We start from the raw sequence: 24,502 nt of genomic DNA on the forward strand, positions 1-24,502 counted from the left end.
GCGTGCAGAAAGTGCATGCATTCTGTGTGACATGGAACACGCAGGGTGTACACACACACACACGCATGACCACATCGCATATGGCAAATAGTTCTCCCAACCTGTCCACAGAGCCATGAGCCAGATCCCCCATCTGTTATAAAACCAGCATTTCGCTAGACAAATTAAAAGGTTTAGAATATGTTTGTAGACTGCGTGCTGCAGTACAAGACTTCATGCCCTCTCTACCTCTCAAAACCTGCTCGCACAGAGGCAAATAAAGCCACGTCTCATTGTCAATGATATGCCAGAAATTTTGGCTCATCTTTATCTGTAGCTGGCAGTAGATAAGGCATTTTTCTGGCCTACCAATAGCCTTTAACCTATTCCACGTGGTAATTAATATTTTGTGGTAAGCAAATAGTCTGATTCATGTTCTCTGTGCCTTACCAGATAGAACCAGCTCAGTTGCCCCAGAGAATTGTGGGAACAGCAGACATACTGGTATCAAACAGGCCTGAGCTCAGTTCAGCTCTCTCTTTCGCCAGCTGTTTTTTTTTTTTTTGAGAGGGCATCTCTCATATTTATTGATCAAATGGTTGTTAACAACAATAAAATTCTGTATAAGGGGGTCAATGCTCAATGCACAATCAGTAATCCACCCCAAACCTAATTCTTGTCAGTCTCCAATCTTCTGAAGCATAACGAACAAGTTCTTACATGGTGAACGAATTCTTACCTAGTGAATAAGTTCTTAGATGGTGAACAGTACAAGGCCAGTCATCACGGAAACTTTCGGTTTTGATCACGCATTATGAACTATAAACAATCAGGTCAAATATGAATATTCGTTTGATTTTTATACTTGATTTATATGTGGATCCCACATTTCTCCCTTTATTATTATTATTATTTTTATTTTTAATAAAATGCTGAAGTGGTAGGTAGATGCAAGATAAAGGTAGAAAACATAGTTTAGTGTTGTAAGAGAGCAATTGTAGATGATCAGGTGTGTGCCTGTAGACTATGTGCTAATCCGAGCTAGACAAGGGCAATAAAACATCCACGGATGCAGAAGTTTTCTCTCAAAACAGGGGGGGTGAGGTTCTAAGCTTCACCACTGTTGTTTCCCGATTTCTCACCTGATGGCCCCCCTGCGACTGTGCCTGTCTTAGGTTGTTCCTCCCTTGAGGAATCTTACCCGTCTCTGGCTAACCAGTCATCTTCCGGGGCCATACAGGGAAATGTAAAGTTGGTAAGTGAGAGAGAAGCCATATTGTTTGAAAAGGTTAGCTTTTTACTTCTTTGCAGATTCATGCCCTGTTTGCCAGCTATTTTTATTTGGGCAAGTCAATTAACATTGGACCCTCAATTTTCTCACCTGTTAAATGGATCTAACAATGCCTCTCTCACAGTAATGTCATGAGGGTTAAATAAAATGACACAGAGAGAACTTTACCCACAGTCACCTTTCAGCCAATTCATTCATTCAACAAATATTTAGTAAGGACTTCTTTATTGCACCTGACACATTGCTGAGCCAGACGCTATTTTCCTCTGCCATAAGCAGTGCTGGACATGGCCTGGGAGCCAGGACTGACGAATGCACCTACCCCAGTGGAGTTAACATCTGGAGGAGCTGTTTTGATTATCATTGTCATTTCATGGCCATCTCTCACAGTAATACTGTTCATTGATTGTATCTTTGTGATTAAAGTAAGTGAGGAGGCTGAGCTGGGTTAATAGCCAAGACACTCAAGCAACTCCTCTAGGCATTAGGCTACTGATGGGCCCAGACGTTACTGGAATCCATCACAAAGGTGGCATTGATTAGTTCAGGTTTACATGTACGACTCTTAAAATAAATGACTAAATATAAATAGATCCTATACCCAGCAAAGTGGTCAATGCCTTCAAGTGGAAAGTGAGTCCACACTCTTTGAGTATGCTTGTTTTTCTGAGTTGAGGGAATACTGAAGGTGCGGCCGTTGGTCATGACCAAACTCAAAACCAGCCTGCCAAAGCTGACTACGCAGGCCACTGAAGTTCCGGAACCAAGTAAGGCGCAGGAGAAGCACGTATCCTGGGACCTAGTGGTTTGTTTTTTATTGCACAAACTGTAGGCTGTGTAGTATGTATCCAAGAAGTTGTGCTCAGAAAATTTCGAAAGAAAATCCAAGAGAAAATAAGGATTCCAGAAAAGTGGAAAGTGTTTTTGGGGTAATGAAAGACAACAAAAGTAATTTTAAAGTCTATTTTGAATAAACTCTGTGCTATTTAAATTACTTGTGTGTGTAAATGACTAATTGTTATCCAATTACAAGTAATGGGAAAACTGAAAGACACTTCCAAATACAGTTAAGTTTAGATGTTGTTACTTTCGATGTACCCAGTAAACCCCTTGATGGAAAGAAAGGTATATACAATTCTTATCAAATGAAAAATCTGTTTCTTCCCACTAAATAAATGTGGAATAAATATTAAAGGAATATTGGCTTGAAGTGGGGCTTCATTTGCAGCTGCCCAGAAACCCGCACGCCTCAGTCCAGCCCTGCTGGACTGAGGTTCTGTCTGCACGGGGTAAGGGTGTCACCGATGGGATTAAGGACTCACTTGCTGATTTAAAAGCTAAAATCCATTGTTTGCTACTCAGAAAAAATTAATATCAAATTTATTGAGCACTTATTATGTAGTAGGTGCTAAGGATGCAGAGAGGCGTTCGCCTCCCCGGCCCCAGGGAGCTCACAGACAAGAGCGGCGGAGCTCCAGAGCAGGTGGCACTCAGAGACCCAGGTAGACTCCAGCCCAGCGTATATCCCTGAAAGCTGCCAGCAAACCCAGCATGCAGGCAGCCAGGCCCGTGCATTATTTAGCCAGACTGTGCTCTCCACTGCCATCAGACAAGTGTCATGTTTGCTGAGAAGAGCCAGCAGCGTAGCGCCCAGAGGGAGGGTGGCAGGCTCTCACTGTCTGCAGGGGGTGGGCAGTGATGTAAGAGGGGTCTTCCCTCTCCTGGCAGCTCCCATGCTTGAGACCAGAGGTCAGTGAACTTCTTCTGTAAAGGGCCGATAGTGAAATTCTGAGCTCTGTGGGCCATGTGGTCTCTGCTGCATTACCCCACTCTGTACCGCTGCAGGAAAGCAGCTGTAGACGCAGGTCTCCCCGTGACACGGCCATGTCCTGTAGAACAGCATTGACCGAAGTGGGCATCGCGGAGTGGCCCTGGGCTATAGCTCTCACCCCTGCTGCAGACCCACAGGGCCAGTAGCTTTACCATCCCCAGTTCCAGGCCTGTTTATTTGCCCTGTAGATGCTAAAAAGCAGGATTTCCTCTGTTTCTCTCCAGATGAATGTGCAGAACACATTTATCAAGAGTCCCCTTAAAAGTCTGATTCTGAAATCAGCTTTTACTACCGTCTAACTTTGGGCAAGGCCTGAGCCCCTGTAAACCTTGTTCCTCCTCCGTGAAAGGAAATAAAATCCCACCTCCTCCTGCTTCTTTCACCAACACCCACACGCTTGCCTCCCTCCTAAGAAACAAGTCCAGAAACAAGTCTGGCCCCAGGTCCCAGGTGCCACAGAGTGGCCCTTTATTCAGGAGGAACTTTATAAACATCAGGAGGCCGTTTTTCCAAAACCCATTTAAAAAAAATCCCAGTCACAATAAAAGCACATTGTGCATCCTAGGTTTGTTTTTAAGAGGTGTTTTTCCACTGTGCTAACTGAAGGGTTTTGTTTCTTCTTTCATTTCTGGGCGGCAGAGTCCACATACCGACATTTCACCCTGTGCTTGTTCTCGTGGATAAGACGTCATTGCGCTCAGGGGCTGGCCAAGCCACCAAACAGCCTCTGTCTCTAGTGTCTCACACCCTCTCGGAGGTGCAGGCTGCATTTTTCCTGGACCAGGGCGGGATGCCGAGGTGATGATGTCACAGCCCAGCAGCCGGCCCCTCAGCTTCCTGCCTCTTTCCTCCCGACAGACTCATGAATCATATCAGCTTTATCATTTGCCTCCAAGCTCATTTTCCTGCTCCACAAACGTTGGGAGTTATGGAGGTGGGAGCCAAATGTAATGAAAACATGAACTCCCAAGTTGCTTTTTCCTTGCAAAACTGGAACACGTGTTCCCGGTCCTGAGAGAAAGCACACCATCTGGCTTCATTTGGAGTTTTCTGGCAGATCACTCTGCTCCCTGGGTCAGACAGTGGTGATCTCATCTGAAAAGCTGGACACTCACTGTGTCAAAGGCAGGCGAGGTCCCAGGCAAGGTGGCAGCCGTGGCTCCTGTGAGTGTCCCCTCTTGGCAATCATGGAGCGTGTATGGTCTGGGTTTTCACAAAAGTAAACTCAGGGGTGTTTAAGACTCACAAATGTAGACACAACCTGCAATTATGTTCAGCGATTTTCCCTCGTGAATTTTCTCCTCTACATCCATACATCTGCATCTGAGCATCCCTGCCCCGGGTTAAGTGTCGATAGGAGAGGGAAAGTCTAACAAAGAATTCAGACCCATGCGTTTGAAACTAAAACACCAATGACTTGCTAAATATCCGGACCATCTAGGCTGGGTCAGAGGCAGGAGTTGTCTAGATACCCAGCTACCTAGAAGTGTGAGCTCACTTACTTACACACACATCCTGCTCGATTTCTGGAGCATTTCCTGTGACGGGCCCAGTTCCGAGGGCTCTATGTGCACAGATCCTTTTGTCTTCACAACAATGCTATGAGGTGGGTACAATGCCATTTTACAGATAAGCAAACTGAGGCACTAGGAGGTACCTCGACTAAGGTCACATGGCTAGCAAATGCCAGAGCCTGGCTTGATGGTGAAGATTCTAAACACCTGTGGTGTATACATGCTGTGTGCTGTGTGAGTATAATATAAATAAGAATATCAGTTTTTAAAATGCACGAACATATTTCAGAAATTCCATGTATATTTAAGTTTAATAATATTTGCTGTAATGAGATTTGATATTTATATTTCCTGGAGCCCCATTAATATGATGTGGACATACATAAGTTAGTACATATACAATGTACTATACATACACATAATGTACAAAATATACATTAGTATATATACAACATATGAAAATATTATTACTAGTGAGCTCTACTGGAGCCTCTGCATCCAAGATACAGGTCTGTGTCTCTGGCTGGCCCAGAATGGAAGTCTGCACCTTCAGGCATTGCATGTGGTACGTGAGCAAGATCTTTCCTCCTTAGTTCTGATCCCAGTTCAGGAGGCTGGGCCTCTTGAGCAGCAATGCCGCTTTGGCTTTGGCCAGATAATGCTATTTTCTAAGTGTTGGTTAGGCCAGGCTGTCCACATTTAACTGGCTTTCCTGCATCTTCTTTAGGTGGTAGTTATTCTGAAAAAGGTTTTGACAGTTGAATTCTGGTCCCCTCAGCACTTGTCTAGGAGGAGGTGCTTGTTGGAGAGGAGGCCTGAAAGTCACATGCTAGTGCCCTTTAATAAAGGGACCAGGGTCCCCCCTCAGTTGGCCAATCAGCCCAGTGAATCTTTCACTTCCTCCTCCCCTCTCACCCGCCTCTGACAGCTGCTCCACGTCCTCCTGGGGGAAGCAAGCCATGTTTAATTTTGATTTTAAATGAAAAGCTGCTGATCACAGTGTATCTTTTGTGTTTATTTTTAAATTGTGTTTCAATATGCAGAAACATATACTTACCACCTTCCTTCTCCAGAACTCCTTCGTCTTCCCAAACTGAAACCCTGTCGCCAATAAACACTACCTCCCCAGCCCCGTCCCCCAGCCCCTGGCAACCACCCTTCTCCTTTCTGTTTCTCCGAATTCACCTCCTCTAGGGACTTCATGGAAGTGGACTCATACAGTATCTGTCCTTTTGTGTCTGGCTTATTTGACTGAGCACAATGTCTTTAAGGTTTATCCATGTTTTGGCATGTTCCAGAATTTCTTTCTCTTTAAGGCTGAATAATGCTTCATTGCATGATATGCCAAATTTTGTTTCTCCATTTACCCACAGGTAGACACTTGGGTTGCTTCCATACTTTAGCTACTGGGAGTCGTGCTGCTAAGAACATATGTGTACGAATATTTCTTCAAGACTATTTTCAGTTCCTTAGAGTACAGACCCAGAAGTGGGATTGCTGGATCATATGGTAATTCTATATTAAATTTTATGAGGAACCACCATAGTGTTGTGCTGATTTCTCAAAGGGCTACCTAAGATGGGCAGGTGACTTTTCAAATTCATATGGTTAAATTTTTTTCAAAAAGATCATAAGCTAAAATTTAAAGGAAAAAAAATAATAATAAACATAGGTCTTATGATAAATCTGAAGTAATTCACCAATTGGGTGGCCTTTTTACATTTTCTTTCTCATTTATCCAAGTCTTTCAGAAGTTTTACAAGTTTTCTTTTCTTTAAGGATCCAGTCAATTAAAATCTATTATTAGTAGCATATAGTTAGTCTTATTTAAAATGAGTCATAGAAGAAGAAAGCTCCATTTGATTTCCTTGTTAAAGAAGATTCTAGATAGTAAGGATTATACTTTGCTCTCTATCCTCTTAGAATTGTTTACTAAAACTGCACCATGACCTTTCATTTTTATGTCATTTATTCATTCAACAAACATTAAGCCCTTTGCTTTCTATCTGGGCATGCTTAGTCAGCATTCACTGTGCTGTTCAGTAGGTGTATCTGTATCCATGTCTTGATGCTCTGACTCACGTGTTACACATGCAAACACCCTGAGGAACTAGACCGGGATGGAGATGGGTACTGAGGCTCTAAGGTGAAGGACACATAAAGAGCCTATGTCCTACTGAAGGGGCAGCCACCTGGTGTTCTGGGCAAATTCAGGCCCAGTTTTCCAGATCTTTTTCATTTCCAGGAAAGCAAGAAATCCAAATTTTAATGTGGAATCTACCAGTTTTCCAGCATTAGCCACTTACTCAGAAAAAAACTTTAAAGCACTGCACAGGCCAAACAAAAACATATTTGCAGGTCAAATGCCACCTGTGAGTCACTAATTTCAACCTCTCTTCCAGCTGAAACTCTTTCCTGGATCACAAAAGCCTTACCTGACAACACTGTTTTCCCTAGGATATCTGTTAAGAGGGGATGAATGAGCCAAGAAATGGAAGTAGAAGTGCATTTCCATGTAGCTAATGAAGTTATAGCTTCTAGGCCCCTTGCTTGAGTGGGTCCCTTCTCTGGGGCTATACACTGCTGTTGTGTTTTCCAAAGTAAGACACTTTAACCACCGTTGTCTAGAACAGCCGTCTCTTTCCATTCTGACTTCTGCTCTGTTACACTTCCCTTAATCTCAGGAGGCACTGAACCGGCCAAAGATACTCTTAGGAAGCTGCAAAGGGGAAGTTGAGTTGAAACACATTTAGTTTGAGTTGAGAGGGATTTTTGTGTGTGTGGTTAGCACATGTAACACCCACTCTGACCACAGAGCAGCTTAGGGTGAGAAGTCTCTGGAACCACATCACTGCACCCACTCCAGGGCCCAAGCACCAAATTCGACACCATGCCTGAGATCCTGCAATTTCCCGCCCAATACCTGGGCCTTCCTCAGCCTCTCACCTGAATCTACCCTCCTGTGGCTGACAAACTCCACTGCTGGGTATGTGCCCTTCGAAACAAGAAGAACTACGAGGCGGCTGTTTTCAGGCAGATGAGTGGAACCTGGGCACACATGCATGTACAGCCCCGAAAGGTGCTGGATGGAGGCTGGGGTGGGTGCAGAAGGGAGGGCTCGGACTTCAGTGGGAATTCTAAACCTGAACCTGGTCTTCCTGTTCATTATGACATTTATATAATAGTTTATTAACATTATTTATAATAGTTAATTTATAAAACTGTTAAATATTTAGACATGTGGCATATAGGCACTCCATTTGTTCTCAAGACCCCACAGAATTGGGAGTATACTTGTGTCACAGTTAAACTTGTCCACAGCTGTTTTGGTCACTGCTGCTACATAACTATTGCGCCAAAATTAGTGGCATTAAAGAGCCATCTTATTATGCTCATGGATTCTGCCAGACAGAAATTCGGGCAGGGTACAGCTTGTCTTTGCTCCACAGCCTGGGGACTCAGCTAGGGAGACCTCATGGCAGGGGCGCCTCTACAGCTGGGGGCCGGGATCATGTCAGGTAGTTGGCGCTTCTGTCAGCTGGGATGTCACCTGGGCCGTGGACTGCAGCACCTAAGTGTGGCCCAGGCTTTCCCCAAAGATGGCAACCATAGAGGAGCTGAACTTGTTCCATGGCGGGTTAGGCCTTCAACGGGCAGGAATCCAGAGAACAAAGCGGTCGTTGTCCCCACTCTCTCTGACCTACTGTCAGTTACAGGCAAGTCAGAAGCCTACCCCGATGCCAAGAGAGGAGACGTAGACCCAATCCCTCAACGTGAGGGGTGGCATGAAGTTGGGAGCCATGGTTTAAAAACACCACATTATATTTAAATATAGTAACTATGTATTGCTGTAGCATTATTTTGTTAGCATCTGGGTTGGAATGATTTCCAGGAACAAATCGAACAGTAATTTAAAAAGCATTCCATGGAAACTTGAAGTCTCCTGATTTTGTATAGGTTATACATGAAAGAAGCAATACAAATTTTCTTCATACTTGACAAAAATTCTCAAAATTTGTGTCATTATCAAATTTTTAAAGCTGAAGCTTTTCTAAAATATCAATAATAAAAAATTATTTTTGATCAATTTATTATAAGAAAGACTGAATTCTATCTTTCTATAGAAAATATCACAGAACTGTTACCATATGAAGAGGCAATAAAGAAAGTGCTGTCCAAAAATGTGCAGGTGTTTTAGACTGTTACATCACCATATAAACATTTTTAAGAATATTCAGGACACAAAGTAATAATTAACCCCAAAGAAGGAAAGACCACCACAAGCAAGAACAGTCCAGGAAACTTCATGGAAGAGATGAGATTTCAGCAGGTAGAAGAACAGAGCCTGAGTGCAGAACTGACTCAACTGGTCGACCTGTGCAGTCAGTTATACCTGACATCAGTTCTGATTGGCTCAGCCTCTGTTCTGATTGGTCAGTGCCTGCCAGAGCAGTTAGTAAATGTTTTGCATAACATCCCTGTCAGTTAGAGGGAGCAATATTAACAAAGGCACAGAGAAGGAATAATTTTGGCCTGTTTATCAAATGGTAAGGAAATTGAACCCTTCTGTAAAGTAGTGACAAATGGGAAATTTTTTATTGTATTTTGGGAAATTATAGCGGTAGTTGAGTGGGGAAAAAACTAGGAAGATCTTTTCAGGAGGTGCTTGTAATAATCCAAGCATGAACTTATCAGATGTGAACCAAGGAAGTAGGAATCTAGGCTTGTTTGTGTATCACTTCTGTAACTAAAGTTTTGTATTACCAAATTAAAATGGATCGTGTGTTGAAGACCTCTAGTGCCCTACCTAAAATCCTCTGGTTCCACCTCCTTCCAGCCACTGCTGCAGCGAGCAGTTCTTCTCAGCCAGCTTTGTGCTAGAGCACCCTTGAGTGCCTCTGCTTATTTCCTACCCCTGGCTTCTCTGACGCAGTAGTTGGCAGGGATGTCCAACCAACCCATTAGGCACTCAGTTATGCACGGCTAAGAAATGCAGGGTTGTTAACATCCTAAGGAGCAACCATCCACCACTGGGGTGTCAGCTGTAGGGTAAATGCTTCCCCTTTTCTCTGCACCCCGTGGTGACATATTTCATAGAGCATCCAAAAGCTCCTGTGGAATCAGTCACCCTCAGAGATGGCCATGGCTATACTGACGGTGTTTGCCTCCCTTCTCTGCCTCCCGTCTCATCCTGACCCCACTCCCGCTTCCTGTGAGCACATTCCAGAGTACATCACCCAGGCGAAGGCTTTGTATCACACTCTTCTTTGGAGAAACTCAGGCTTACCTGAAACAGGATTTTCACTTCCAGTTCTTTTGACGCCCCCGTGGTGGAACCTCACATAATGTCCTGCCATCACTAGGAGCACATGGCTAATAGTTAATCTCTCCTTTTGACCTTTTAATTTTTAAAAATGTGTTTGTAGAACAGACTCAGTCCCATGTACTAAGTAATAGTTTTAAGCCTATAGGGAGGTAATTTGGAGTACTGGAAGAGCAGAGAATTTAGAGACATAAGATCTAGATTTAAGCTTTGCTAGATGAGTGATCGAGGCAAATAATATAACTTCTAGTCTTTACTATTGCCATCTATAAAATAGGGAAATTAGTAACTTTTCATTTTCATAGTGTTCTTGTTAAGTATCTGATAAGGTATGTATAGTGGGCATTTACCCATTTGAATGATTAGGTTCCATTCTCCCTTCCTCTTAGCTGTGTAATACCAACCTTTGTTCTGATGGATATTCACTTTCCCCTGACACATCCCGAGCTTCGCACTGCCCCCCCAACCCTGCCCCCAGCTCTGCGATTGGGCTGCGATTGGGCTTTATCATTTTCCTGGAAAACTGCTTGGAAAAAGCAAGGAGAAATTCGTTATGAGATCTGGAAAAGAAACTCGCTTATTCTTCTAAGAGAGCAATCAAAGACCAATCTCTCTTTTCCCTGGATATGAATGAGACAGCATGTTAGTCTGGAAATGGCCAGACGTATTGTGACAGTGGCAAGGGTCAGCCTAAAGATGAAACAGAACGGAGAGATGGTGAGATCACTGAACTTGGGAATCAAGTCATCTCTAAAGCCCTGGTCATTCCAGATAACAAGATCATTAAATGTTTGATTTAAACCAGTTTGAATCAAACTTTCTCTTCACCTAGAACAGAAAGACTCCTAACTGATACAGTATGTAAACAATCTTTGTAACTTACAAACCACTATTTTAAAAAAACTAGTTTTGATCATTTTTATTATTACTACTTAGCAAGGTATCCTAATACCAAGCATGGAGTAGGTTGAGAAAAGTCCTAAGTTTTCATTTTAATTTCATACCTTCTTCTGGAAAAAGTTTAAATTACTGCATTATAGTGTGTTCAGAAATAGATTCCAGTTAGATTTAACTACATACATAAAAAGAAACAAACATTTGAAAAAGCCTATAAAAATGAATGAGTTTTAAAATATATATTAAACTCATAGGCATAGAACAAAAAATTGTCAGATTTGGCTACATAAAAATACAAAAGCTGCTATATAGCAAAAAAAAAATAAAAATTACCATAAACAAAGTTAAAATGCAAAGACCAAACTGGGATGAATATGTAGAGCTTATTTGACTCTCAATATATAAAGAATTCTTCTAAATCATTAAGAAAAGAAACTGCAATAGAAAAATAGGTAAGAGATTTGATCACAAAATGTAAAGAACATATGATGTTGAGCTTAAGAAAATATGTTATGATATATTCCTACAGTGAAATATGTTGGGGCCATTAAAAATGATTCCATAGGCCTTTAAGTGTCAACATGGAAAGAAGTATGATATATTGTTTGAGTTTCTCAAACAATGAACAGAATGATTCAATGTTTATATTAAAACATTGAATATAAATTTAAAGTCTGTGAGTTAATGTCGACTATTAGTTATCGCTCAGGTATAGGATTACATAGAGACCATTTTATGTAAAGTATTTTTTCAAAGTCATGTAGTGAAAAAATATTTTTATTTTAAAATAAAGAATTAAATGAGTACAAATCAGAGAAAAATCTAGGCTGAGTAACATGCGATCACCTTGCATTCCTCTTGTTCTCGGCTTCTGAATGCTGATGAAGCACCTGGCAGATGGTAGCGACTTTCAGGTTTGGGAAGGGCGGAAGGATAGAGGGAGGTGGTAGCACCGAGCTCTACACACTCCACATCGTCACGTAGTGAATGCACGGGGAGGGATTCCCAGGGAACTGTGAGAGAAGAGAACAGAACCGCCCCAATCCAGATTCGGAGTAGAGAAATTCCACAGTCGGCTCCAGGTGAAGTACGGGATTTAGTTTCTGATGTTCCCTCTTCTAGAGTAAACTCCTGTCTCAGGGATTCACACTTAACTCCGTGGGAAGTATGACAAGTAGTTGTTTGCCAGGTTCTGGCTGTGAAGGCCAGAGGTCACCCCAACCCCTCTGCCACAAAACCAGGAGTTTCTTGTACCTGATTTCATCCCTTCCCAGCCCTTTGGACTTGCCTTTGGACTAATTTGATAACAATGTCAGCTCTGCTATGAACAGCCAAAGTCTGATATGACCCTATGAGCTGATGATGTTGACTGAGCTGACATCTCCCTACCCCACACCCCCAGCAACTGGAGTTTGGAATCGGAGATAACCAGCGCAACAGGCTCCCCGATCTGTGTCTTGAACTTACATGAGTTATGAGAAAGTTCTTTGAATCCTGGACTTGTTCAATGCAAAAGAATCAGAATTTTGGTTTGTAATTTTTCAGATGAGGAAACTGAAGGTTGGAGAAATTCTGTGACTGAGGCCATAACAAATTTCAGAGCTGATATGAGAACCCAGTCCTCATGTGGTATGATTTCCACCCTGCCCTGCTTTATCTCTAGCTGCCACACTAGAAACTGCAAGGTTTCAGAGTTTCAGGGTTGTAAAGAGTGACCTTTACACCTTCACTCTAAATAGAGAATTGAAAATGAAGATGTGGCACTGAATGCTTTTACTGTAAGCCTAGTGCTGTTATATCGGTACTGTCTCAGTGTCATATAAGCAAACACACACAATAAACAATATGTATATTACATATACATATACAATATGCCAGGCCCTGCAGCCAGACAGATGAAAACACACAGCCTAGCAAGGATCCTACACGGGAGGCCACTGAACCTGGCGTAGCTCTGACTTGGAGCCCTCTTCTGAGATACAGTGTAAGAAGCCACATCTGCTGTGCTTTCAAAAAGAAGCACTTGGAAAAATTGCTTCAGTGTGGTATTGTAATGCCTTCTACATGGCTCTACAAAAAATAACACTTTTCCTCTACCATTTTCCCTTTAAGTGTACGGAGAGTGAGGAGGGACAATCCTGACTTGTTTAGAATATTTTCTTTCCTGGGCAAACATTGGCTTTATTTTTCTCTGACTGCCTTAGGCGTGAGCTACGGGCTACTCCTCCCTAGCCCCTTCACTTCTCTGGGGATACTTTCAAAAGCTGTGTTTCAGATGATGCTCTGCAATGTAAAACAAAAGATATGCACCCTTTGAAAGAGAAAAGGGGTAGAGCTTCCTCTCCTATCTGCCCCTCACCTACCAAATGCCCATGGACCCCTGTTACTTCCACCCAGTCAGAAGCCATCTAGGTATTGACTAAAACTACTTTGAGTATACTTTTACATATGACATTTGCCATAGATCTCTCAAAAATACCTTTTATCAAGTTAAAGGCATTCCTTTCTATATACATATTTTTTAGATTTTATCTCCAGGCATTGAGATGTTATTAATGTGGTAAATTACACAGAGACTCTAGTGTGGAACTATATTTGAATAAAGCCTACTCTGTCCATTCATACGTATATATTCATAAACTGCTGGATTCAACTTGCTAATATTTTATTTGGTATTTTTTGCCACTCTATTTATAATTAAAATGAGCATATAATTTAATCCCTTATATTTCTCTCATCTAGCTTATACACTAACGACCTCCATAATACCCTCTTCTTCACATGAATTGGCCAGACATTTCAATCTACTGTAGGGAAAAATTAAATTTTCATGCTCTGTAAGAAAAAGTCAGTAGATAAAGTAAAATTGATTAGTCACGAATCAGCCATATAAGAATTACTGAAAAATAAGAAAGTAACTTTGTGAAGAAACCTCTGAAAGGACTGACATGGTTGCCTCTAGGGAAAAGAGATAAAGCTGGAAACTGCTGGCTTTTGTTTTGTTGTGTATTTTTAGGATTAGTTTCCTTTTTAAAGCATGCATATGAGTTACTTTGGTAAAGACTAAAGAAAAAATTTAGATCTCACAAAACTCAGAGACATTTATGATGCAAAAGCTATCTTGAAATCTGTGATGACTTCTGTTAGCGCTTTTTTCTTTTTTCCCTCATTGAACACATATAGCAGATTGTTTGTCCAAGCTTTTTTCATCTAGTATGTCTTGCACTTGACTGTCTCTGAACACTCTGCAACAGCCCAAAACATTGGATTTCTCCCAAGCAAACACTGGAAGACATTTTTAATCCCCATCTTAGAAAGCAGGTAGTAAAATCTTTATATGCATTGTGAAATGTCCTCTCAAGGGCTTTTGGTCTGGTCACAGGGTTCAGTAGAAGTCATGCACTGATTGGTTGGGGTTATTTTTGTTTTTTTGTTTGGTGTTCTTTCTTTTTTTTCTTTTTCTTTTTTTGGCATCTAGTTCAGTGAGAAGTCCTGTGGCTTTGCTTGGACAACTAGTTCAGAATCCAGTGATGGCTGTTGAAGGGATCCTTGGTGCTGACGATGTCAGGAGGCACCCCGTCTGGGCTGGTGGAAGTCGGCCCCTGACTGCTGTTTATTAGAATTTGCAAGCTAGACCATTAATCGAGCTACTGTTCTGGGCCGTGTGTGTCCCTAACTCATGTGCTTTTCCTCACTGATGCAGAATCCATGATCTAGCCCCAAACTCCTGGGGGTTGCAAAAGAAGCGGAGCCCGGCTTAGCTCCAATTGGGCCGCGCAGCAGTCATGGCTCAGTACAGGGGCACCATGCGCGAGGCTGGCCGTGCCATGCACCTGATCAAGAAGCGCGCAAAGCAGAGGGAGCGGATGGAGGTGCTGAAGCAGCACATCGCCAATGAGACCATCGTGAAGTCCAAGGTGGACAAGAAATTCTCGTCCCATTATGACGCGACGGAGGCGGAGCTGAAGTCAAGCACCGTGGGTCTGGTGACGCTGAGCGACATGAAAGCCAGGCAGGAGGCCCTGATGCGGGAGCGGGAGATGCAGCTGGCCCGGAGGCAGCAGCTCGAGGCGCAGCAGCTGCAGCTGGAGGCGCTGCGTGACAAGGAGCGCAAGCAGGAGCAGAAGCGCCGGATCTGCAGCCTGTCCTTCACGCTGGACGAGGGTGACGAGCCTGACGAGGGCAACGAGCACGAGGCGGAGGCGGCCGGGCGGCGGCGCAAGGTGGCAAGCAACAGGAAGAAGAACCTGGGCAAGGACCCCGACGTGGACACGAGCTTCCTACCTGACCGCGAGCGCGAGGAAGAGGAGGACCAGCTGCGCGAGGAGCTGCGGCGCGAGTGGGAGGCGCGGCGCGAGCAGGTGAAGCGCGAGGAGATGGAGGTCACGTTCAGCTACTGGGACGGCTCGGGCCACCGGCGCTCGCTGAGCATGCCCAAGGGCAGCACGGTGCAGCAGTTCCTCAAGAAGGCGCTGCAGGGCCTGCGCAAGGAGTTCCGCGAGCTGCGCTCGGCAGGCGTGGAGCAGCTCATGTACATCAAGGAGGACCTGATCCTGCCGCACTACCGGACCTTCTACGACTTCATCGTCACCAAGGCGCGCGGCAAGAGCGGACCGCTCTTCAGCTTCGATGTGCACGACGACGTGCGGCTGCGCAGCGACGCCAGCCTCGAGAAGGATGAGTCGCACGCGGGCAAGGTGGTGCTGCGCAGCTGGTACGAGAAGAACAAGCACATCTTCCCTGCCAGCCGCTGGGAGCCCTACGACCCCGAGAAGAGGTGGGACAAGTACACGATCCGCTGACGGCCCTCCAGGCCCTCCCTGTCCCTATGCCCCATCACTTCCAGCTTAACTTGGTGACTGTCATTTCTTCCCTGAAATAAAATAAAGAGCAGAGGTGTCACATCATTCAAGTTTGGTAGCTCAATTGTTGACGTTATTACTGGGTGGTTGGCTGTTTGGAGTAGTTTTGAATGTTACTGTGTGACTTCATTACATGGCTCTGTTGAAACCCTGACTGGCACACAGTGGGGCAAAAAAGGAGATTAAAGGGTGACTATTGGCCTCAGTCACAGTATTAGAGCTGGTAGTCATGAGCATGGGCTTTGGAGCCAGACTGCCTGGGTTTTATTCCCAACTCAGCTTCTTATTTGCTCTGTAATTTGGGGCAAACTAATGGAACCTCTGTGCCTCAGTTTCCTCACTTGTAAATAGGGACAACAATAGCACGTACCTCAAAACATCCATGTGAGAATGAAATGAAATGCTTTATGTATTTGTAAAGCACTTAGAACTCATTAAGTGCTATTATTATTCTTATGGTCTTGGTTAGTTTAAGGGATGCTATGTCCCATTTCACAGCCTAAAGGTCGGCCTGCCCATCACTTTTCTCAGGATTCGGAGCATGTGGGGGTGGGACTCACATACTGGGGGAGCAGTCTACTGTGGGTTCTCCCTAACCGAGTTGTCTGGCCTCAGGGATCAGGAAGCTGATGAGCCCAGCCCCCAGAACCACAGGACCTCATTTCCCTTTGCTTCAAGCTCCAATATGGCTCTGTACAGCGTGGATGCCACCCATCTTTAGTTAGAATTTTGATATGTTGTTCATTGCAGATTTCCTTGCAATAATATTGAGTATTTTTAAGTATGGCATTAAAATATTTATCTTAATTACTGAGTTTTGGGTGTTTCCTACTCCCCTCCCAACCCCCTTTACCTTAACACTGAAGACAGATGCCTCACTCACCTGATCCCAGTCCCAGCTCGAAGCTTAGGAGGGACAGTTCTTTTCTTGGAGTTCTTGCCTCAACCCATAAACAAGAACTTCCATCAGAGCATCGGCCATCTAGGGTAGTGAGCCTCAGCTTTAGCTGCTCCTTGGCATCATCAGGGAAGCTTGGGATCAGGAAGCTGACCCCAATTCCCAGGTCACACCCAGGGCCAGCATCTCAGAGGTGGAACACGGACATCAGCATGTTCTGAAGGTCTCCAGGTATTCAATGTGCGGTCAGGTGTGACAATGAATGTTGTAGGCTTATCATCATTCTACCACTTACTAACTCCTGCCCAGAGATTCCATGCAATAAGTACACCCAGATCAGGACCCAGGACATGCTCAGGGGCCTTATTTTGGCTCTGATTTACTTCAGTGGGGGTGGGAAATGGATGCTCACTACCCAAAGTGTGATCCTTGGACCAGCATCAACCCTTTGGCAGCTTAGTAGAAAAGCAGAATCTCAGGTCCCACCCCAGACCTATTGAGACAGTAAGGGTGCTCCAACAAGATCCCCAGGTGATTCATATGCACAATAAGATTTTTTTTTGAGAGGGCATCTCTCATATTTATTGATCAAATGGTTGTTAACAACAATAAAATTCTGTATAGGGGAGTCAATGCACAATCATTAATCAACCTCAAGCCTAATTCTCGCCAGTCTCCAATCTTCTGAAGCACAACAAACAAGTTCTTACATGGTGAACAAGTTCTTACATAGTGAATAAGTTCTTACATGGTGAACAGTACAAGGGCAGTCATCACAGGAACTTTCGGTTTTGATCACGCATCATGAACTATAAACAGTCAGTCAAGTCAAATATGAATATTTGTTTGATTTTTATACTTGATTTATATGTGAATCCCACATTTCTCCCTTATTATTATTATTATTATTATTATTATTTAATGAAATGCTGAAGTGGTAGGTAGATGCAAGATAAAGGTAGAAAACATAATTTAGTGCTGTAAGAGGGCAAATGTAGATGATAAGGTCTGTGCCTATAGACTAAGTATTAATCCAAGCTAGACAAGGGCAACAAAACATCCATGGATGCAGAAGATTTCTCTTATGCACAATAAGATTTAAGAAACCTCAGGCTGACTGGATGTCTGCTCTTTAGTCTGCACTTCTAACATACCAGCCTCAAGACCTAGACTTAGAGGGGGGCCAATAATAGAACCCCATGTCTTTGGTTGCGAATCCAATCCATAGTCACAAATCAAGCTTTAATTTAAACATTAATATGCTTAATGCATCTATTATCCATGTTAATGCTTCCACATCCACAGTTACTTCATAATTCTATAAAGCAGTTCTAGCTCCAACCATCACATCCACATCCCAGGAAACAAAAAAGTAAGGGAAGAAAGAAAATTCAAAAGGCATGAAATGGCTTTCCCTTAAACATTTCTATAAACTGATAAATAATGCTTTGATTTAGATCTCTTTTGCCAGAGCTTGTTTTCTTGGCCATACCTTGCTGCAAGAGAAACTGGGAGATGTAACTTGAGTTCAACTGTATTCTACTGTATTTCTGCCTTCTGGATCCATCCATTTCTGATAGAATGGTGTTGAAGTCTCCAACTATGATAGCAAGGCGAGCATGATAATCACTACACTACGTGTCTTTTGCATGAGGGTTTCAGCCCCGGGGAAGTTCACTGTGAATTCAGTGAGAGAAGAAATGACAATGGAACGTTCGTGGAGTAAAAGGGTTTATAACCAACCAGCTTTATTCTCCTGGTAGTAGGTTAAGCACCAGAATCACGGCTACACCCAGCAGCCCACAGGTCTGTAATCCACCTCCATCTCTGCGTCCACCCAGAGCACTGGGCAGAGCTCCTCATATAGTGACTTAGTCAATAAATAATAGCTTATTGCCCACGGGTGTGGAAGCATTAGCCTAGCAGTAGGCCAATTACATCACCAAGTAGTTTAGGGTCAGGTGGAGATCCTGGCCATACAGGAACTTCCATTTTCCGCACACTATAGAAACACAATTCCAGCTCTGACAGTGGATTCATCTATCCTTGAAGTTCCCTCAGTTTTGTCCCACCTATTTTGATGCTTTGTGGTTAGAAGCATACACATTCAGGACTGTTAGGTCTTCTTAAAGAATTGGCCCTCTTATTATTATGTAATGCCCTCCTTTATCCCTGATAACTTTCTTTGTTTTGAAATCTCCTCTGTCCAAAATGAATGCAGCAACTCCAGCTGTCTTTTGATTAGCATGGGATATTTTTCTCCATCCACTCACTTTTAATCTATATGTGATTTTATATTTAAAGTAAGTTTCTGTGGGCAATATAGAGTTGAGTTCTTTTTTGATCCATTCTGACAATCTCTGTCTTTTAATTGGTACATTTAGAGCCCTGATGTTCAAAGTGATTATGCTACTGTTAGATTAATATCTACCAATTTGTTACTTGTTTCTATTTACTGCTCTGATTCTTTGTTTTCTCTTCCACTCTTTTCCTGCCTTTTGTGATTTCAATTGAGTATTTTCTATTTTCTCTCCTTTCTTAGCATATCAGTTATACTTTTTTACTTTCTTAGTGGTTGCCCTAGAATTTGCAGTACACATTTATAAGTATACAAATCCACTCTCAAATAACACTATTTTGCTTCACAGGTAGTGTGAGTACCTTATTATAACAAAACAATCCCAGTTTCTTCTTCTAGTCCATTGAATCATTGCTGTCATTCATTTCACTAATATATAAGCATACAGAAGCATACAGCATCAAACATATTGTTGCTGTTATTTTGAACAAACTGTTATCTGTTAATCTAAGAATAAGAAAAATAAAAATTTAAATATTACCTTCATTTATTCCTCCTTTGATGCTCTTCCTTTCTTTATGTAGATCTGATAACTCTGCCATTTTCTTTCCTTCTCAAGAACTTCTTTCAACGTTTCTTGCAAGGCAAGTCCACTAGCAACGATTCCCCTCAATTTTTGTTGGTCAGAGAAAGTTTTTACTTCTCCTTCACTTATGAAGGATGATTTTACATGTACAGAATTCTAGGTTGGTGGATTTTCTTCTCTCTTTCAATGCTTTAAATATGTCACTTTACTCTCTTCTTGATTGCATGGTTTCTGAGAAGCCAGATGTAATGCTTGTGTTTGTTCCTGTACAGATAAGGTGTTTTTTTCCCTCTAGCTTGTTTCACAGTTTTTCCTTTATCTTTGATTTTCTGTATTTTGAAAATGAAATGCCTAGGGGTAGTTTGTTAGTTGACATTTGCCCTATTTTATCCAAGCTTCCTGGGTCTATAGTTTGGTGCCTGGCATTAGTTTGGGTTGAGAAATTCTCAGTCATTATCATTTCAACTATTTCTTCTGTTCCTTTCTCTCCTCCTTATGGTTTTCCCATTATGTATATGTTACACCTTTTCATATCTGTTCCCAAAATCCTAGGCTATTCTGTTCTGTTTTTTATTCAATCTTTGTTCTCTTTGCTTTTCAGTTTTGAAGGAAATATCTTCCAGATCAGAATTCTCTCCTCAGCCATGTCCAGCCCACTAGTGAGTCCAGCAAAGGCGTTCTTCATTTCTGTTACAGTGCTATTAATCTCCAGCATTTCTTTTTGGGTCTTTCTTAGGATTTCCATCTCCCTGTTGACACTGACCAGCTGTTCCCACAGGCTTAATACTTCATCCGCTAGAGCCCTTAGCATAATTGTATTTGGAGTCTGATAATTCTGACATCCCCACTGTGTCTGGGGGTGTCTCTTCAAATTGTGATTTTTGCCGTTTGGTGTATGCCTTGTAACTTTTCTTGACAGCTGGACATGATACACTAACTGAAAGCCTGTTAGTGAGCCTGGGACCCTGGGCTGTGAAGTTGTGAACATTGTAAGTGTTTCTCAGTTTTTTCCCTCCCCACTTGGGTGAAGCAGGATGGATAGGTGGGTTGGGGTTGGGTATCCCACCCCCCTACCCCCAGCAGGTGAGGCTCTGGTTAACTAGTTTCTCCAGAGAGCAGTAGTGCTCTGGTCCATTCAAAATAGTTTCCTTTCACCTCCCCTGTGAGAAGCAGGAAGGGATTTCTCTCTGATTCTTGGTGTGGGAACCCAACCGAGCTTCAAAAATATAGGCCGCATATGCATGGTCCCCTGGAGTTTGTATGACTCAGAGTTGTCCACACTAAGCCTGAAGTAGCTCGTCATCACTGTCAGGTCTCCATGTCTGGCACAGGGTCCTGTGGAGGTTTCTGTCATGGTCAATTTCAATTCTCTTTATCTGTCTGTCTCTCCAATTCTGGGGCAGAAGTTTGCCTCTAATCTGATTTCTCTGATGGTTCTAAGAAGAGTTGTTGATTTTTTAGTTTGTTTGATTTTTTACTTGTTAGGATGGAGTAGAGACTTCTAAGTTCTTTAAGCACCTAAACCAGAAACCAGAACCCCACCCCTAGTTAATAGTAAGAAAGGTTGAGCATTCCAATAATTTCAGCCCCTTGAAGACAGATCTTCTGCAGCCTTCTGACCTGCACCAGTCTGAGCTGGTTTCTCTGAGGTGCATAGCTGACATTCTGGAATCTCCTTCTCCATTATCCTGGGAATCCCCTCCATCTGCCTTGTATGTCAAATTCCATGTTTCCTTTATCTTGGGTCTTCTTGTCTTCTTTCATGATTTACTTCTTCTTTTGCATGAGTGCATCCTCTCATTGCTTTATGATCAAAAATAATTAAGAAGTATTTTGGGAGCTTGACTAAAATTTTCTTCATTTTACCCTCCAATGGGATTGAAAGTTTGGCAGCCGGAAATCACTCCTGTCATATTAAAGGTGTTTTTCTATAGACTTACAGTTTACGTTCTTGACTGTTCACTTAATACATTTAGCAGAAGCTCAAGTGTAGGAGTGATAGCATCAAATTTGGGAAAACCGTCCCAGGCCTGCACTGAGGGGTGGCTGGGACCTGCCTCACGGTGTCACCCCCCCCTGCCCTCTCTGTGCCCAGGCTGCTCTGCTTTGCCTGTCCAGAGCTCCACCAAAGGGGGCTTCCTCCCAGAGGGGGAAATCTCTCCTTTGTCACGTCATCCAGTTTCACAGTCCCCTCCCCCTGAAGTTCTCTCCCAGATCTGAGTCCCCCACTTATTGTCTGTGACACCCACACTTGTCATATTTCTGCATTGTGCTGTGTATGCTCTTTTCCTCACATCTGTGTGTTTCTTTGTAACCTTCTTAAGCCCAGGGGTCAGAGCTTTATGGTTCCTGTCTCCCCAGAGGGCCTGAACCACAGAAACTGTTTACTTGACTTGGACAAAGATGAAATTTACTCTGGGACGCTCTGACTGTGAGTGTACATCCCCAGCACTTGGTGACCCTAGATCCCTGCAGGTGGAACTCAGGACCGAAGGTGAGAGCATATGTTGGCCACCACTTTGGAGGCTCCTGTCCAAGGGAATCTCAGGGAAAGTTGTTGCCCCCACAGGTAGTACTAAAGGACAGAACACAGACATCTCCCATCCGCCCTCTGCCCCACCCCTGACCCCAAGAGAACACCAAGGGGACTCACTTGTCTTTGGGCCACGTCTAAGATCGAGTCTGTGTTCTGAACAAAGTACTGCATTCAGCACCTGCTCTTCTTGGTCTGTGTGTTATTGGCCCACTGCCCGGTCGGTCTCCAGGTGACAAAACCTTGTCAAAGGCTATCCATAATAAATGCTAACGGGTACTGTGTGCTAGGAATTGTCCTAAGCACTTCAGCTATTTAACTAATCCTTGTGAGGATCCTGTGAGACAGGTTCTGTTATTTTCCATGTTATAAACGAGGACTAGAGAGGCTTCAGTTATCCCCTCAAAGCCATGCAACTAGTAGGGGCAGAGAGTTGGGATTTCGAACCTCTGCTCTTCACCACCTCCACTTTGTGCAAAGCCCTGGAGTCAGCCTGTGGTTCACCCATTTTGGTGGCTGTGAGTCTCTGGAGGGGATGTGCTATCTTTTCTACCATGCATACGGTCCCCCAGTTTCCTTTTTGGGGGACCACCGTGTCACCCTGCTCTTAGTGCCACTCAAATGCAGCTACCTGCCTTGTGCTCTTTCCCGTTGTTGTGGTTGGTTCAAGGGTGAGAATGACCTGGGCCTTTTGGGAATAACTGGCAAATAGAAGCCTTCCTCTGGGGTCACGCTTACAGGAGCATGTGCATCCAGACCTCCAGACAGCCCACGTGGAGACGGCGGGCCTGACGTGAAGCCCACGCAGAGGACAGCAGGATTGAGAAACAGGCAGGGGGCAGCAGCCCCTGGGGACGTTGCTCTAGGGCCCTGTGCCTCCCCACGCCAGCAGTCCTGCACTACGGCCCTGGAGTTTGCCTGCAGGTTCAAGCTGACACACGCCTGAGGCCGCTTCCTCAGCTGGCCACCACAGGGCCTAGCGCAGCTCCCTTCCTTGGGAAGCTCTGACTCAGGACAGGGTCTCCCATCCCCGTCCCAGCTGCGGAAGGCTGTTCCTTCTGGGGGATGGAAGCTCTGGCTCCTTTGAAGTAGAATTTCTGCTCAAACTAGTACAAAGCAGAATTTGGAAATTTCGGAGTAGCTATGATACTCACATTTCCCCTCCACGCACCTGCCCATCTCCCCTCACCAAGGCTCATGATCAGACTCAGAACCCTGCTTCCTTCCAGGGCTCAGCATGTGACACGCAATCAGCCAACGTGGGCAGCCCACAAGCCCCTGCTCACAGGGATTTGGCGGCACCAAGCTGCGAAGCTTTCAAATCCCCAAACCACCACAAGACATTGTTTTGCTTGGATTTGCACACTCATTTACTCATTAACCCATGGCTGAGAGTACCTCCCATGTGCCAGGAGCTGTGGGATGTGCCAGAATGTGTCCTTGAGCAAGACAGAGCCCCTGCACTCAGAATCTCGGTCTACGTGGGCAGACAGGAACAAGCAGCAACCTGTGACAGGCTGTGATGGGCGGAGTGGGAGACATTGTGCATGGCACGCACTGGAAAGTGACACAGCCTGCTTGGGCAGCTGGGGAGGGCGTCCCAGGGCACCCCAAGTTGAAGAAGAAATCTGAGCTCTGGGCAGGAGTCATGCAGGTGAGGGGAAACATGAGGAGAGGATGTGGGATGGCACACACTGCAGCCAGGGTCAGGGGTGAGGTGCAGGAGGCCGGCTGGGGAGGTGGGGGCTGGGGAGCGGACTCTAAGGAGCAGGGCTGCCGTCGCCCAACACCACAGACTGGGTGGTTTTGACAACAGATGCTTGTTTATCACAGTTCTGGAGTCCGGGCAGACGGAGATCAAGGTGCCAGCTAATGTGGTTCCTGCTGAAAGCCCTCTTCCTGGCTCGTCTGCGGCATCCTCTCTCTGTGTCCTCACGTGGTCTCTCTGTGCATGTGGAAGGGGGAGGGGGGAGGTGGGGAGGGGCAGTGGAGAAATAGAGACAGAAGGAGAGAGAGGAAGCAAGCAGCATTCTGGTGTCTCTTCTCCTAAGGGCACAAATCCCATCGTGGAATCCCACCCTCCTGACCTCATCTAATTCTAATTACCTCTCAAAGCAACCACACCCACCCCACCATCTTCCAAATACTATCATTTTGCTGGGTGGGCTTCAACATACGAATTTTGGGATGGGTACATTCCATAGCACTGGCCGATGGCTGTAAGGGTTTGGGTCACACAGCCCAGGGAAGGGTTTTGAGCAAGGAGGGGTAAGTTACCCCCTAAGCCTGCACCGTGCAACATCAGGCAGAGTAGTGTGCTGGGGAGGCATATAAGTCAAAAGGGCACTTTGGGTGCAGATTTGATACATTATTTCTACCTTCTGGAATTTCCTGATAAAGTGGGAAAAGTTGTAACAGCGATGGTTGGTGCCAAGTGAAGTCTGAGGGGCACAGACATGGAATGGCCCCTGGGGAAAGGGCTGAGCAGC

The 24,502-nt window shown here is 44.2% G+C and overlaps 1 protein-coding gene across 1 annotated transcript; it reads left to right on the top strand.

The window, feature by feature from the left end:
* The first annotated feature begins 9,051 nt into the window (after positions 1 to 9,051).
* FAM50B (family with sequence similarity 50 member B) lies at positions 9,052 to 15,741 on the top strand. The gene is made up of 2 exons (XM_017681271.3): positions 9,052 to 9,162; positions 14,539 to 15,741. Exon 2 carries the CDS (start codon positions 14,621 to 14,623, stop codon positions 15,635 to 15,637), a length of 1,017 nt encoding a protein of 338 aa, XP_017536760.3. The 5' UTR covers positions 9,052 to 9,162; positions 14,539 to 14,620; the 3' UTR covers positions 15,638 to 15,741.
* Positions 15,742 to 24,502: the final 8,761 nt, after the last annotated feature.

Source organism: Manis javanica, chromosome 16, assembly GCF_040802235.1.
Source record: "Manis javanica isolate MJ-LG chromosome 16, MJ_LKY, whole genome shotgun sequence".
NCBI lineage: Eukaryota > Metazoa > Chordata > Mammalia > Pholidota > Manidae > Manis > Manis javanica.

What these genes read in the sequence shown, in the direction of transcription:
- FAM50B (XM_017681271.3), top strand. Translation starts at nt 14,621, where the DNA reads ATGGCTCAGTACAGGGGCACCATGCGCGAGGCTGGCCGTGCCATGCAC.